Here is a 13979-nt window from a genome sequence, read left to right as displayed (position 1 = left end):
TGTTCATTTAAATTAGCCTGAGTCAAGTTTAAATGTTGATTTACTACGTTATAATTCAAATCTACTGAAGCAGATTATGGAGGCAGAGTGGTCTTAAAATACTGTCAGTATTTTATACTTATTTCATGACACCGTGATATTTTTTTATTTTTGTTTTCACAAGTTGATTTTCTCAAATTTTACTAAGATTTTAGACAATAGTTTCCTGTTAGGCTGTTGAAATGCTTCCTCCTTTATTCCTTCCTTTATATTTTCTTTAGTTACCTGGACGTTTTTGCTGTTTTCTTTTTCTCCTGAAGAACCTGAAAAACATGCAGTTCAGTAAATATGACAATAGATTTTCTAATGTGAAACATTTTTAGCATCTTATAAGTAACATATAATACAGTAGAAAATGCATTTAGTTACTTTAATGGTTTGTAACATTGTAGTTGTTATATTACAAAATTAATTGAATTAATAACTTGTTTAATCAAGTTAATTTTTGAATATAAATACAAAAAGAAGTAAATACTTTCCAAAAAACAAAAAAACCTTCAGACTAGCCCACCGGGAATTGCCCCAGTTTTCCCGATTAGCCAATCTGAGCTTCGCTCCGCCAGAACATTTCATATTTCACAATAAAAATAGAGCTGGAGCTGAAAGATCTCTTGTGAAATGATGTCCAAACCTTTAGCAGACTGATGTTTCCTCACTGACTCTCTGCATCAGGGTCAGAAATGATGCAGCAACTTTCAGTGTTGAAAGGGAAGCATTGAGTTTATTTCATATTTGACATTTTCACAACATTACAGACACTTTGTGATTTTACCAACGATCACATTCAGATGGTAAAATATGGGAACTTCTGAAATAATGAAATAAAGAAAATTTTCCAACAGTGGAGAATCATTTACAGCCTCTTCTTGAATTATTCTTAAAAAAGAAAGTTTCAGGTAAAAATTTTCTTTTTCACTGTAGACATTAATAAATGTGCTACAACAATTTATTATATTTATTCATATAATTTTGTTACTAATTCAAATCTTGATAAGATTTACTTTAAATATGGATAGTTTATAACCAGTAGAGGTCGAAATTATTCATACCCCTGGCAGATTTAGTTTTAAAATAATCTTTAAATTTAAATTTGACCAACATGTTTCTTGAGACTGAAAACTTTTTGGAAAAATCTGAAGGAAGCTAAAGATTAGGGTGATGGATAGGAGGCGTTCCGTCCTCAAAGACTTGGAGATCATCAACAAGAAAAAATATTGAAATATCAGCGGAAACGTGAAACAGCTGTTGAGAAATTATAAGAAATAATTGATTGCTGTAATGTCAGCAAAGATATGAATGCATGAATACTTTTTAGAAGTTCATTTTCATGCTAAAACTTCAAAATAAATAAAGAAATTTGGTTATTTTGATAAAGTTTCCCCTGATAGTTGTTAATTTAGTGGGCTGGTGAGTAAATAACTTTAACCTTGTGATGTGTATTATTTTTTCTGTAGGTTAGTTTTCAGTAATATTTCACCTTCATCCTGTAACTCACCTTTCTGTTGACTGAAGTTTTTCCTCTTGAAGAAAATCAGCAGAGCTGCAGCTAAAGAGATGAACAGGACGACCAGAACCAGACCCACATAAAGCAGCGGACCTGCAGGGATGATCAGAGTTTATCTCAGTTTATTCTGAGTCAAAGAATCTCCAACAGAATGTTTTAATAGTTTGATTATTTGTAAACTTGTAATCATGCTGAATTGTGTAGTTCTTTCATGTAACTGCTCTGAGTCTCACTGATGAACAAAGTTGGATTTCAGCAAAACCAAATGATCTAATAAACATGAACAGATGATGAACCTGGAGCTGCAGCTGGTTTCTCAGAGAGTTTGATGGTTTCAGATGGAGAAGGAGAGAAACTCTGACTCTGAGTTGTTGTTGCTGTTGCTGCTGTTGTTGTTTTTATTGTTGTTTTTGTGGAGGTTGCTGGGATAAAAGGTGATTCTATAAAAGGTCTCGGAGTCCATTTTGGTTTTGAAGAATCTGAAGACGTGAGAATTAAACAGAACCACAAGTGAGGTAAAATTTTTAAGTTTTCTAAATTTTACGATTGATGTGTCTTCATGAGTTGCAGTTTGAAAATGTAGACCTTTTAAAGTTGGTCTGGTGACAACTTGAACTAAAATTTCAGTTCAGAAAACTCACCTTCAATCACAACAAGATAAAAATCATCGTATAGAGTTCCATGTAAGGTTTCATCGGAGCGACACCGGTACCGTCCTGAGTCTGACGGTTTCAGATCTGTGATCCACACATACAGAAAATCAGATGAAAAAATATTTCTTCTTTCATATCTGATGCTGAATCTGCCGTTCTCATCCCTGTCTTCAGTTGTTTCAATGAGAATATTTTCTCCTTCACAGGTTTCCTTACAAAGGAACGTTTTCTCTCCAGAGTAACCAAATTCACATCTAACTGTGATGCTTCCTCCTTCATTTCCTCTGTAGGTTCCTAGAGTTTCTCCATCCTGCAGAGCTGCTGAGGAGAAAAACAGTCAGTAGTTACTGTCATTGTGAAATATAATATTGTTTAAATACAGAATAAATGTTAATTTAACCTTTTTAATTTCATAAATTCTCTAAATATTTTCTGGTTTCTTTATAATGGCTGAAAAAATCTCCAGAGAGGAAATTTGTAAAATCTCGGTAAAGCTTTGGATAAAACTGTTTTCTCTGTTTTATGTCTCTAAGGAGAGTTTGAGTGTTGCTGGTCGATTACTTCTGCTCTCAATTTCCTCTTCAGGTGTTTTAAAAATTATGAAACAAACAGCTGTTTCCTGTAGTTCTTTAACTAGATGAGCTGTAGAAAACCAATAAGTGACCAACAGAGCATGAACTACATGGGAAGTAAGTTTTGTTTATCTAATTATAAATCTGAACAAATTTCTTTTGGCATTTTGTTTGGATTTTGTGTGAATAAAATCAGAGTTTACATCCTCAATTTTAATATCAGCATACTTAACCCCAAAATAAAACTGGAGAAAAACTAAAAAAAAAACATTTAAATAGAGAAGACATCCAGAAATGACTGTAGAACTTTTCAGTTTCTTTCAATGATCTATGAAACACCATTGAAAGTCTTTTTCTTTTTCTCTTTTTTTACTCTAGGTTTTGTAGCAAACTGCAAGTTCTCCAAAGCAACAGATTGTGAGCTCAAGATAAAACCTTTGGTTATTTATATCTGCATTACAACAACTTGTAGATGGTTAGTTTTCTGCTTTTGTCCCAAATAATCTGGTTTTGCCCCCTTTATTTTTGATACATTCATGCATAATTTATTTGTCAAATCACAAATAAATGAGTGATTTGACAAAGTTGGAATAATTAAACGAAATGTTTAAATAAACCATTTCTATTTAAACTGATCTTTAAAACAGAAACCAACAAAGAAAACCAGAGAAACTGAATCGGCTTCAAACCTTTCAACAATGTAGAAAAACCTGTGAGGAACTGAAAGGACTGAAAGCAGAGAAACTGCTATAAATAAAATAATGTACTCACTGAGGAGGAAGAGGCAGATCAGAGTGAGACAGACCTTCATCCTGAGCTGCTGATGGTTTCTAACTCTGCTTCTCTTCCTGCTTCACTGATAAACCAGAAACTTCTCTGCAGGATGCAGTTCCTCCTCTGAACACCAGAGGTCACAATCCTCCTACTTCTACTGCAAAGTTAAAGTTTCTGTAGATTATTGCTGATCAGATGAAACAGTTTGCTTCTCATGTAGGACTACACTAACTGTTTTAATTAAATAAAATAGTTCTATATTCAAAAAACATTAGATTAGGTTAAAATTTTAATATTTTAGAACATTACAACATTAATTAGTTGACTGTGCCTCTAAACATCCAAACTGATGGTTCAAAGGGAAACAGATGACCTTATTTATCACTTTATCACTATAAATGTAGGTTTTATAACATGGTTGTTTGTGACATTTAGGTAAAGATTTTAGAAATGCAAATCTATATTTGTGTTATAAGTGATAAATATAATTGTTATTTTTGCAGGTTTCATTCTTCAATAAAAATCTAAATGATTCCAATTTGGATTATATTCCTTTGTCTGATTTAAAGTGCAATGTGTCCCTGAAATCTGTCAAAGTCTAATTCTAACATGTGAAGTTGTGCTGATATAGATAATACCAAAAAGGCAATATATTCAGTTTTTATTAATATAGAAATAAAATAGAACGTTTTCCAAACATAGTCATGTAACACTGGGATTATAAGAATGAAAACAAATGTTATTAAATAGCAAATGTTTTTTTAAAACATCACATTTTCTCTAAAAGAGCAGTAATACACTGAAAAATACCTCACAAAAATAAATTGATGTAAACACTTTAAATACATAACTTCTTCAACCACAGTTGGAAAAATATTCCCGTTAAATAATAACAAAAAGATTTATTTGCTTCATTGTTAAACTTGTTCAAAAGGATATTTAAAACTGAGAAAAAGCAAAAAGCAGAGAAATGTCATCATAAAGAACCAATATATATCACATGGGCACAATAAATCAAACAAAAGAGGCAAAAATATAAATGGAGAACATGAAAACATTTACATACTTAAAACATGTTAAAAAATAAACATTAAAACGGTCACAGCACAGTGATTAGATCATCTTTCAAACTTATGCAACACTGAATAGAGGAACAATTTTTAGCCAGGAAATAGACTTAGACTTAGACTTAGACTTGTACTTTATTGATCCCTTGGGAAGACTCCCTCAGGAAATTGAAGTTACCAGCAGCTCCCAGGCAAAAAACAAAGAGCTTATTTCAACATTTAGGTTCGCTATGAAACTGTGCAATATGATTCATTTTGTTTATTTTATTGTGAAAACATGAGACTAACCGTTCTTCATCTGTACTTTGAGCTCTGATTGTTTCAGTTCAGGAATAAATTGTAAATATTTTTTCTGCGTTCTCAGTTTCCACAGCAGAATCTGAAAAACATTCAGATCAGAGATCAAACTTCTGATTTACAGACACAACTTATTCTGTGTTTTCTCACCTTTGCTTTTCGTGGTTCTCCTCTTCCAGCAGAAAATCACCAAAGGTGTCGATAAAAAGATGATCTTGACGACCAGAGACAGAATCACATAAAGCTGCAGACCTGCAGGAGAGTTAAAGAGAGAACAGCTTGGTTTGATCAGGACAAGGTGAAAAATGTGGCTCTTCTGATATAAACAGCTGATGATCTTCATCTTTGTTACTGTTTGTAAAAACAACATTTAGATGTCGGCATCCCTGCACATTAATCTGACTCTGAGATGAGAGAACATAGATGTTCATTCATGCAGTTTAATCTGTGCTGATATAAAATAATAAATATTTAAAGTTTGCAGCACAAACATCAAACCTGCAACAGTGCAGAGGCTGGTACAATGAATTTCACAGGAATTTAAAAAATGATTCATTCTTTAGCTAAAATCATAGAAAATGGTCACAATACATGACTGATTATTAAATATTCATTTTACCTTACCGTATACAAGACAAAAATGAGATAGTGCTCCATAAAACCTCAACGCATCATGATGTGAGTCAACTGGTTTTCTGGTCCAAGACCAATAACCAACACATGAACCACAAGTAGTTTTAGTTACATTAGTTTCTGTAATTTTGTTTGTTTATTGAATGTTAAGCCTTTTATTTTTACTGGTTTCTTTACCATCTTTGAGATTCACTGATAAATTTGGACTTTAACAAACCCAAATCGTCTCATTAACATCTAATAAACATAAACAGATGATGAACCTGGAGCTGCAGCTGGATTCTCAGAGAGTTTGATGGTTTCAGATGGAGAAAGAGAGAAACTCTGAGTTGATGTTGGGAGAAACGTTGATTCTAGAAAAGGTCTTGGAGTCCATTTTGGTTCTGAAGAATCTGAGGATGTGAGAATGAAACAGAATCACATCCACTGAGGTTAAATTTATATTCTTCCTGTTTTTATTATTGATTTGTGTCTTCATGAGTCGCAGTTTGGAGATGATGGCTTTGTAAATCAGATATCCTGAAATCTGAGTTTAACCCAGAAAACTCACCTTCAGTCACAACAAGATAAAAATCATCGTAGGTTTCATCGGAGCGACACCGGTACCGTCCTGAGTCTGATGGTTTCAGATCAGTGATGCTCACATGTAGAAAATGAAATGAAAAAATATTTCTTTTTTCATATCTGATGCTGAATCTGCCTTTCTGATCTGTATCTTTAGTTGTTTCAATGAGAATATTTTTTCCTTCACAAGTTTCCTTACAAAGGAACCTTTTCTTTCCAAAGTAACTAAATTTACATCTAACTGTGATGTTTCCTCCTTCCTTTCCTCTGTAGGTTCCCAGACTTTCTCCATCCTGCAGAGCTGCCGAGGAGAAAAACAGTCAGTAGTTACTGTAAGATTCAGCTGCTTGATAAAAAAAATAATTGTTTGAATTTAACTGAACTGATTGTATGTTATTATACAGTGGATATACAGTATAATCACAAATTAACTTATATGTCTTAGAATAACTTCAAATTTAAATTTAATTCTCTAAATAACTGGATTAATAATGTTTTGTTTTTTAATATAAAAGATCTTCATTGAAAAAGGCTGTAAATTAAAGTTTAGGTGAAAGAAATAAACATTTTTCTCTGTTTTGTTTAATTAAGAAGTGTCTCATTATTGCTGCTCTCTGAGTTACTTCTGCTCTGATGTTCCTCTTTATTTGTATTGCAAATGTTGAAACAATCAGTTGTTTCCTCTTCATCTTAGACTAGATGACTTTTATAAAACCATCAGTTTTCTGAAACAACAGACTCTGAGCTCTATGGGAGGCGAGTTTTATTTTTTTATTTTAATATAAATTACTACATTCCTGCATATGTGTAAAGTTTAGATTCTGAGCTTTACAATATCAGTATTTGAAAAACTTGTCAAGAGAAAATAATCAATGAAACTGGAAGAAAAGTCAGAGATCAGTTTAAAACTGTTCCAAGTTAAAAATTTGTTCATTCCTCAGTTTATTCCTCACAGATAAACTGAGGATGAAGGACTGAGAGTAGAAAAACTGATATGAATAAAATAATGTACTTACTGAGGAAGAGGAGGCAGATCAGAGTGAGACAGACCTTCATCATGAGCTGCTGATGGTTTCTAACTCAGCTTCTCTTCCTGCTTCACTGATAAACCAGGAATGTCTCTGCTGGATGCAGTTCCTCCTCTGAACACCAGAGGGCCCTCTACACCTTAAATTTAAATTATGCTCCAATAGTCAATTTTATTGTTACAAGCTAACATTTACAGCTATGAGAAAATAGGATCACACTGTTTGTACTGTTAAAGAAAAATGATTAATTTTAGTGTTTAATACAGCTAATCTACGACATGTGTAACAGTTATATTCAATACTCTTATTTGGAACAGGTTTCGTCTGAGATGCGGTAAGGAGCTGAATAAGCAGGGCCCTTTTCCTCCCCCGCTGACAGACACAGCAATAAAATTAGCATTCCAATGGCAGAAGAGACTTCAGAGGTGTCTGCGAAATCTCATCTTAGGACTTTTGGCGCCAGGGATCTGCCCGTATCAGACAGAGATGAGCACGAAGTGGTCCGCCCTTTTACTGAGACAAAAAACAGACACCTTTGCCATAATGAGGGGAGTTTCCAAGTTTTTCTGAGTCCCTACGGAGTTTCTAATAGGTCAAAGAACGGAACGCCTTGACTGCATATATTCAATCAATCAATCAATCAATCTTTATTTCAGACACAAAAGAGGTCCATAGTAAAACAAAAAGAATAAAAAAACAAAAAGAAACATGACAGTCACTGAGCCACAAATAAATGATGACGCCAATGTTTCCACAATCTTGAGAAAAATCTCGCTGTACTAAAAACAGGGTTTACTAAAATTGCTATTATATTATTGTATGACACGGGTAATCTACACATACATTTATACATGAGATTCCTGAGCGCAGCTGCACATGTGGGAACAGCGTTATGTGCAAACATGTGGCTGGCACTGCTCCATCTAGGCACTTTGAGTAGGAGCCTCAGGCCATCATTGTATGCCACATAAAGTTTGTGCAGGCTACTTTTTTTATATCTTCGCCATAGATGGGCTGTGTAAAATGAAGTACAGAAAACTTTAAAAAGAGCTACCTTCACAGAGGATGAACACATACCAAACTTTCTGATCAAAATATTAGCCTGTGCATACATCATGCAATACTGCCTACAAATGTCACGATCATCAGATAGGTCATCAGTTATGTAATGTCCCAGATATTTAATTTCATTGCATATATTGAGGACAATGCCAGATAAAGAGAATATATTATTCCTATATTAAATAGGGAAACACCTCTTTACTTTAAGATTCCGTGTTAGGAAAAAATCCAGAGAGAGAGAGAGCGGCCGCTATTTTTTGCCTTTTTTTGTCTTTGTTTTATGTTTGTTTGTCTTCCCCTTGTGTGTCTTTATTTTTATGAGAAAAATGCATATCTCTGTTCCTCTGCAGCTTTGTTGTTCATTGCTTTGTATGGAATTAAACTCTGTGATCTGTGACGTCAACACGCTTTGTTGTTGTTTCGTTTTAGCAGCACGCCGCCACTCGTCGAGGATCCCGGGAAAAAATTAAAAGAGGAAGAAAGAGCCAAACGTTTTATCCAAAGCTAGCATTAAATGATCCTCTTTTTTTAACAGTACTTGAAGCAAAACTTACTGACGTTATTTTTAGAGCATTTAAACCACTTCACACCTTCAGCAGTTTGTTCCACCAGAAAGTTTTTTTATCCTAAACCAGTCGTTCCCAACCTCAAGGCCGCGGACTGGTACCGGTCCGTGGACCAATTGGTACCAGGCCGCACAAGAAATAATTAATTATTTCCGTCTTATGTATTATCTGAGTCTGGATGATTTTTTATTTTGAAAATCCTTTAACGTCTTGCACGCCAACATTGAGCCCACAAGCAGCAAAATAAGTCAGAAACAGATCAGATGTCTTTAGAAGACTTATTTGACAAGGGGAAACTGCTGTATTTTAAGAGTTTAGTTGAGTTAGAAGTAATTTAGTTTTTTGTTCTTGTTTGGTTCTTTCTGTGGGCGGAGCCTGTGGCTTTAAAAACAGGGCTCTGCACCGCAGGGAGTCAGTCTGTAGTTAGACTCCCTGACAAGTCACACTGAAGGTGACGGACTCTTACACTGAAGGTTCTGCAGTTTGTCTGTTTTTAATCTGCCTTGAACGTCATTTTACATATTCTGCACCTCTCCTCTTTGCTCACCTGAATAAAAGCATAATAAATTTCACTGAAGTGATCTCTGGCCTTGGCCAGTCATTTTTCTTTGTCCAAGTTATAATACAACCTTGCCACAATATATATATTTTTTACAGAGTATTTGCTATCCACAAATTTTAAGTCAAATTTCTTTTTACTAAATGACCCCCAACCCAGCTGGAACTGCAAGACATAAATCTAAAAATTGAAACGTGATTAAATATGAATAGAAAATGATAGAAATTTGGCGGAGCCACATCATCATTTTTTTTTAAAGACGCCATCTGCATCTGGTTGCACAAACCAGCGGTCTGATATTCATAAACTCTGGAACCTGGATTGTAAATGATCTTTTCTAATCGCCTAAGAAGCCGAGTTCTCTTGGACTCCCAGCCTAAATAACTCCAAACTTTTGCGGCTCTGCCTGAAATCGTCTCCGTGTTATGGAGGCCTAGTAATATGACGCCATGACCTGCTGAGGATACGCTGCTGAGGACGAGTAGGCCGCTGGAGAACCATGTTTGAAATGGCTGCGTTGGTTATTTGGTAAGTTATATTTCGGAAACTTTATTTAAAATTGTTTGTTTTGTTCCTGATGAAGTTATTAAAGCCATTTTTACTGTTTAAACAGAGCAGCAGAAGAGGAGCGACCGAGCGACCATGGCGTTTCAGCGGCGGTTTGTTTGCTCGCGTCCCTGAAATATCAGAGGAGGAAGAAAATGGCGTCTGGAACTAGCAGCTGATCGATAATGAATATCTTGGGTGATCGACAATGAAGCTGAGGACGGCTTCAAGCTGCCTGGGGGAACCGCCCGACCCATCAAAGGTAAGTTACGTCAAGCTTCTGTTCGACCCGCCATGTCTTCTGCGGGTTTGATGCGATGCTAACGCTGTTTTAACGCTGTTTGGTGCTATGCTAACGCTATTTGGTGCTAACGCTGTCGAAGGTCTAAGCTTTGCTGGTTTGGTTTGATTCTCTGCTGAGAGTCAATGAGCTGAGAAGGATTCTGTTGTTGCAAATCATTTTGTCTTCAGGGTTTTTTGTACTGCGGTATTCATGGTTGGAAATCAGTTGTGATGTGAAGGAAAAATGGCTGCCAAGGATTTGGCAAATACAGTTCAGAGACTGCAGGAAGGGACTGAGCTTAGTAAATTACTATAATAAAACTTCATAGCATACCTATATATTCTTAGTGATGTTGATATGGTATACCTGCATTAAGATAATTATATTTTGGATGTATATTAAATGTTTTGGGATGAAAATAGTGTTTTTTATTTATTTTTGAAAATACATACCTTTTTTTATTTTTTGTATCTACTTAATATTTTAAATTTAATATACATATTTCAAAGACAGGGTCCATACTTTAATAAGTCAATAACTGAAACAAATTTAATTTACGTTCAATAATTTTAATTTAAATGTTTAAACCGGTTTTGCGTCAAAACACGCAGCCTCTTGAAGTTTAATCTTGATTTCATTTGTTATGCACAAACATTTTTGGAAAGTTTTCCTGTTAAAGGGAACTTTTTCCTCATCACTGTCACCACATGGATCCCCAATAAGAGGCATTGCTTAAATTTACTTTTATCAAATGTAAATAAACGGTTCAGTGCTGGGTTTGTTTGGTAGTCTTCCTGTTAAAAGGAAGTTTTTCTTTTTGGAAATTCTTCCTGTTAATCTTCTTATGACCATAATTGTAACTTGGCCACCAGGTATTTATTTTTTTCTATTTTATGGCTGTGAAATTCTCAAAACATTTGCATGGAGTCTGTATTTTTGCTCTTTTTTTCCAGAAAAACTTCAGCTTTCAGTATCTGATAGTTATTTAAAATCTCTGTCTATTAAAAATTGTGACAAACAATTTAAAGAAAAAAACAAACAATAAACGGAATTGAAATTTAAAGGTTTATTACTGAACTAGAACTTCAAGATGACCAGGGCGACTGGAGGCCAGACTTCAGTTTTCTCTGCATTTATGTAATATAGTTGGGTTGAAATTGTTTGCCCCGGTCATCTTAAAGTTCTTGCTCAGTAATAAACCTTCAAATTTCAATTCCAACTTTTTTTTCTCTTTATACTGTTTGTCACAATTTTTAATAGACAGAGATGTTAAATAACAGATACTGAAAGCTTAGGTTGTTTTGAAAAAAAAAAGAGCAAAAATACAGACTCGGTGCACATTTTTTCAGAATTGTACAATCATAAAATAAAAAAATGCTTGTTGCCTGTTTTTATTAAATTATTTCAGCCGTTTTCATTTTTTGTGGTAGACTATAAAGCAGTTCCTCTGCAGCTGGTACCAGAGTAAGTGTAAATCACTTTTTAGTGATTTTTATTTCCATCCCTACTTTATCAAGCACACTTCAGGTTCAGAGGGGTGCTGGTATCCATCTCCAGGGGTCAAAGGGCAAGAGGAAGGGTACACACTGGACAGGTCACCAATCCCTCACTTGGCAGATTGTTTTTTTGGGGGTTTTCAAAATCAATTTTTGTAAAAAGATTTTTACTTAGGTTATTATTTTTGGAAGGTCACGATTTAATTTTCAGTATAATGAATATTTCTTATGCAAATTATTCCTAAATATTTATTATGCTGAAAATAAAACTGTGACCTTTCAAAAAATAATGTCCTCAGTAATGTTTTTACCAAAAGTGATGTTTGGCTACAAAATAAAATATATAAAAATCACCACCACTTTTTTTGGCCAAAAGATGAATTGGACAAAAAACAAATTATTCATCAAACCCCAAAACCAGATCCAAACAAGGAGAAGCAGCATTCAGCTTCCATGCACCACAAATCTGGAACAAACTCTCAGAAAACTGTAAAACAGTTGAAACACTGACTTCTTTTAAATCTCGACTAAAAACCCACCGGTTTAGAGTTGTATTTGAAATGTAGTCAATTACAATTACTGGTTAAAAAGGAACCTTAAGCAATCACTCATAAAGGCAGGAGGGCTGATCTTCAGTTATTTGGAAAGTCTTCCTCTTAAAGGGAAGTTTTTCTTTTTCAAAAGTCTTCCTCTTAAAGGGAAGTTCTCATGTCCGCTGTCACAAGAATCCTCAATATGAGGCATTGCTTAAGGTTACTTTTAACCAGTTTACATCATTTGTGCAGTTTTAAACAAACACAGTAGACTACATAAAGCTGGTGGCCTGATCTTTTTTCACAGCAATAAGAAAAGAGCTTGGATTCTCTCCATGCATGAAATGAACGGAAGGCTACATAAAGGTAGGAGGTTTGATATTATTCACAGTTTTGTCTGGTTTTGCTTCCAGCCTGGTCCTGTTTCTGTTTTTCGTCGTCTCGTCTTGATCATCTTTTTGTTAAATTTTCTTTGCTTCTGCTCTGGTTTTGTCTCATCTCTGCTCTGGTCTTCTTTTGCTTCTGGTCTTGTATTGTTTTTCCTTTGGTCCTTTATTTTCTTCCGGTCTTGATTTGCTTTTGTTCTGGCCGTTTTTGGCATCCTATCTAGTCTTGCTTCTGTTTTGGTCCTTTTCTGCATCTGATCTTGTTTTGCTTCTGCTCTGGTTCTTGGTTTGTCTTGTCTTTTTATCTGCATATTTACATGCATATCTGCATGTAAATATGCAGATATACTGATCTGCATATTTGATCTGCTGCATCCAGTTTTATTTGGTGTCATTGTTAAGATTTAATTAATTTTTCTACTAGAAAAAGGAGCAAAGGTGGTTAGAGAACCTAAACGTTGTACTCAAGTAGCTCTACTTCGACATATTTTTCCTCAAATTAAAGTAAAAAGTAGTTGGTAAAAAGTCTATTCAAGTACCGAGTAACTGATCAAATTATCAATCATTTAATATTTAAAAATTACACCATCAGACAAACCAAAATATTAAGTTAAGTGAAAATGTTGGCATTTTAACGATGAAAATGACAATAATTCATATAAGTAAAAACAAATTAGGCAAAAGATTTTTTCATATCAGTTTCATGGAAGAAAAAAAATTATAAAACTTTAACAAAAACAGCAGGTGTGTCTGTCTGGTGAATGTTTGGTTTAAACATGTTTTTATTCAGTGGGTAGAAAATCCATAATTTTTACTCAAGTAAGAGTAGAGTTACTTTATAAGAAAATTACTAAAGTAAAAGTAAGAAGTACAGCATAGTAAAAATACTCCTAAAAGTACATATTTACAAAATATTTACAAGTAAATGTAACTAGTAACTACCAAACTGAAAAGGAGCAGCAGAATTTCTTTAATTCAACGATCAGTTTTGAAATATTATTTATATAAACTTGTTTCAGGGTCAGAAATGATGCAGCAACATGTTGAATAAGATTCAGTCTAACAGTTTGTTTAATATTTCACATCTGCACAAGAGTCTAAGCATCATGTGATTATATTTAATACTTTATCTAGATCCTAAAAATCTGTGAACATGTAAAATAAAAAAGAAGCAAAGAAAATTTTCCACAACTGAAGAATTGGTTACAATAATTATTGTTGAATTATTCTTGAAAAAATAAAGTTTCAGGACAAAAATAGATAAATTTCAGGATAAAGTCTCCCCTATCATTGAGCTTTATTCAGTTGAATTATATTTAAATATATAAATTAATAATATTAATGATGTTTCCATACAAAACTTGATCAAATCTACTTTAGATATGAATCATATTTAGTTAAACCCAAAATTATTCAT

The 13979-nt window shown here is 34.0% G+C and overlaps 2 protein-coding genes and 1 long non-coding RNA gene across 10 annotated transcripts in view; 1 reads left to right on the top strand and 2 right to left on the bottom strand.

The window, feature by feature from the left end:
* Nucleotides 1–13979, bottom strand: part of LOC114140394 (uncharacterized) — a 37038-nt gene that overhangs the window by 3926 nt on the left and 19133 nt on the right. The window contains exon 8 of the mRNA XM_028010214.1: nucleotides 5057–5158. Coding sequence (XP_027866015.1) covers nucleotides 5057–5158 — 102 coding nt within the window. The remainder of the gene's footprint in view (nucleotides 1–5056; nucleotides 5159–13979) is intronic.
* Nucleotides 1–13979, bottom strand: part of LOC114140391 (uncharacterized) — a 46788-nt gene that overhangs the window by 19129 nt on the left and 13680 nt on the right. For 3 of the 8 annotated variants that reach the window (XR_003594564.1, XR_003594563.1, XR_003594565.1), the window contains exons 1-6: nucleotides 8732–9492; nucleotides 7120–7358; nucleotides 2185–2517; nucleotides 1840–2022; nucleotides 1535–1636; nucleotides 265–302 (exon numbers count right to left, since the gene is read on the bottom strand). Coding sequence is in view for 5 of the 8 variants with exons in the window: in XM_028010203.1 (XP_027866004.1) it covers nucleotides 1840–2022; nucleotides 2185–2517; nucleotides 7120–7162 (559 nt within the window). In the remaining 3 variants the exon portion in view is untranslated. Of the gene's footprint in view, nucleotides 1–264; nucleotides 303–1534; nucleotides 1637–1839; nucleotides 2023–2184; nucleotides 2518–3539; nucleotides 3700–4897; nucleotides 4989–7119; nucleotides 7751–8731; nucleotides 9493–13979 lie in introns of those variants that run through there. The other 5 variants (XM_028010207.1, XM_028010206.1, XM_028010208.1 and 2 more) reach the window with 4 other exon arrangements.
* On the top strand, nucleotides 9941–11766 carry LOC114140406 (uncharacterized). Its single transcript, XR_003594574.1, has 2 exons — nucleotides 9941–10126; nucleotides 11665–11766. It is a non-coding gene; the product is annotated as an uncharacterized LOC114140406 (long non-coding RNA).

Source organism: Xiphophorus couchianus, chromosome 24, assembly GCF_001444195.1.
Source record: "Xiphophorus couchianus chromosome 24, X_couchianus-1.0, whole genome shotgun sequence".
NCBI lineage: Eukaryota > Metazoa > Chordata > Actinopteri > Cyprinodontiformes > Poeciliidae > Xiphophorus > Xiphophorus couchianus.
This window is presented reverse-complemented; position numbering and strand designations above follow the sequence as displayed.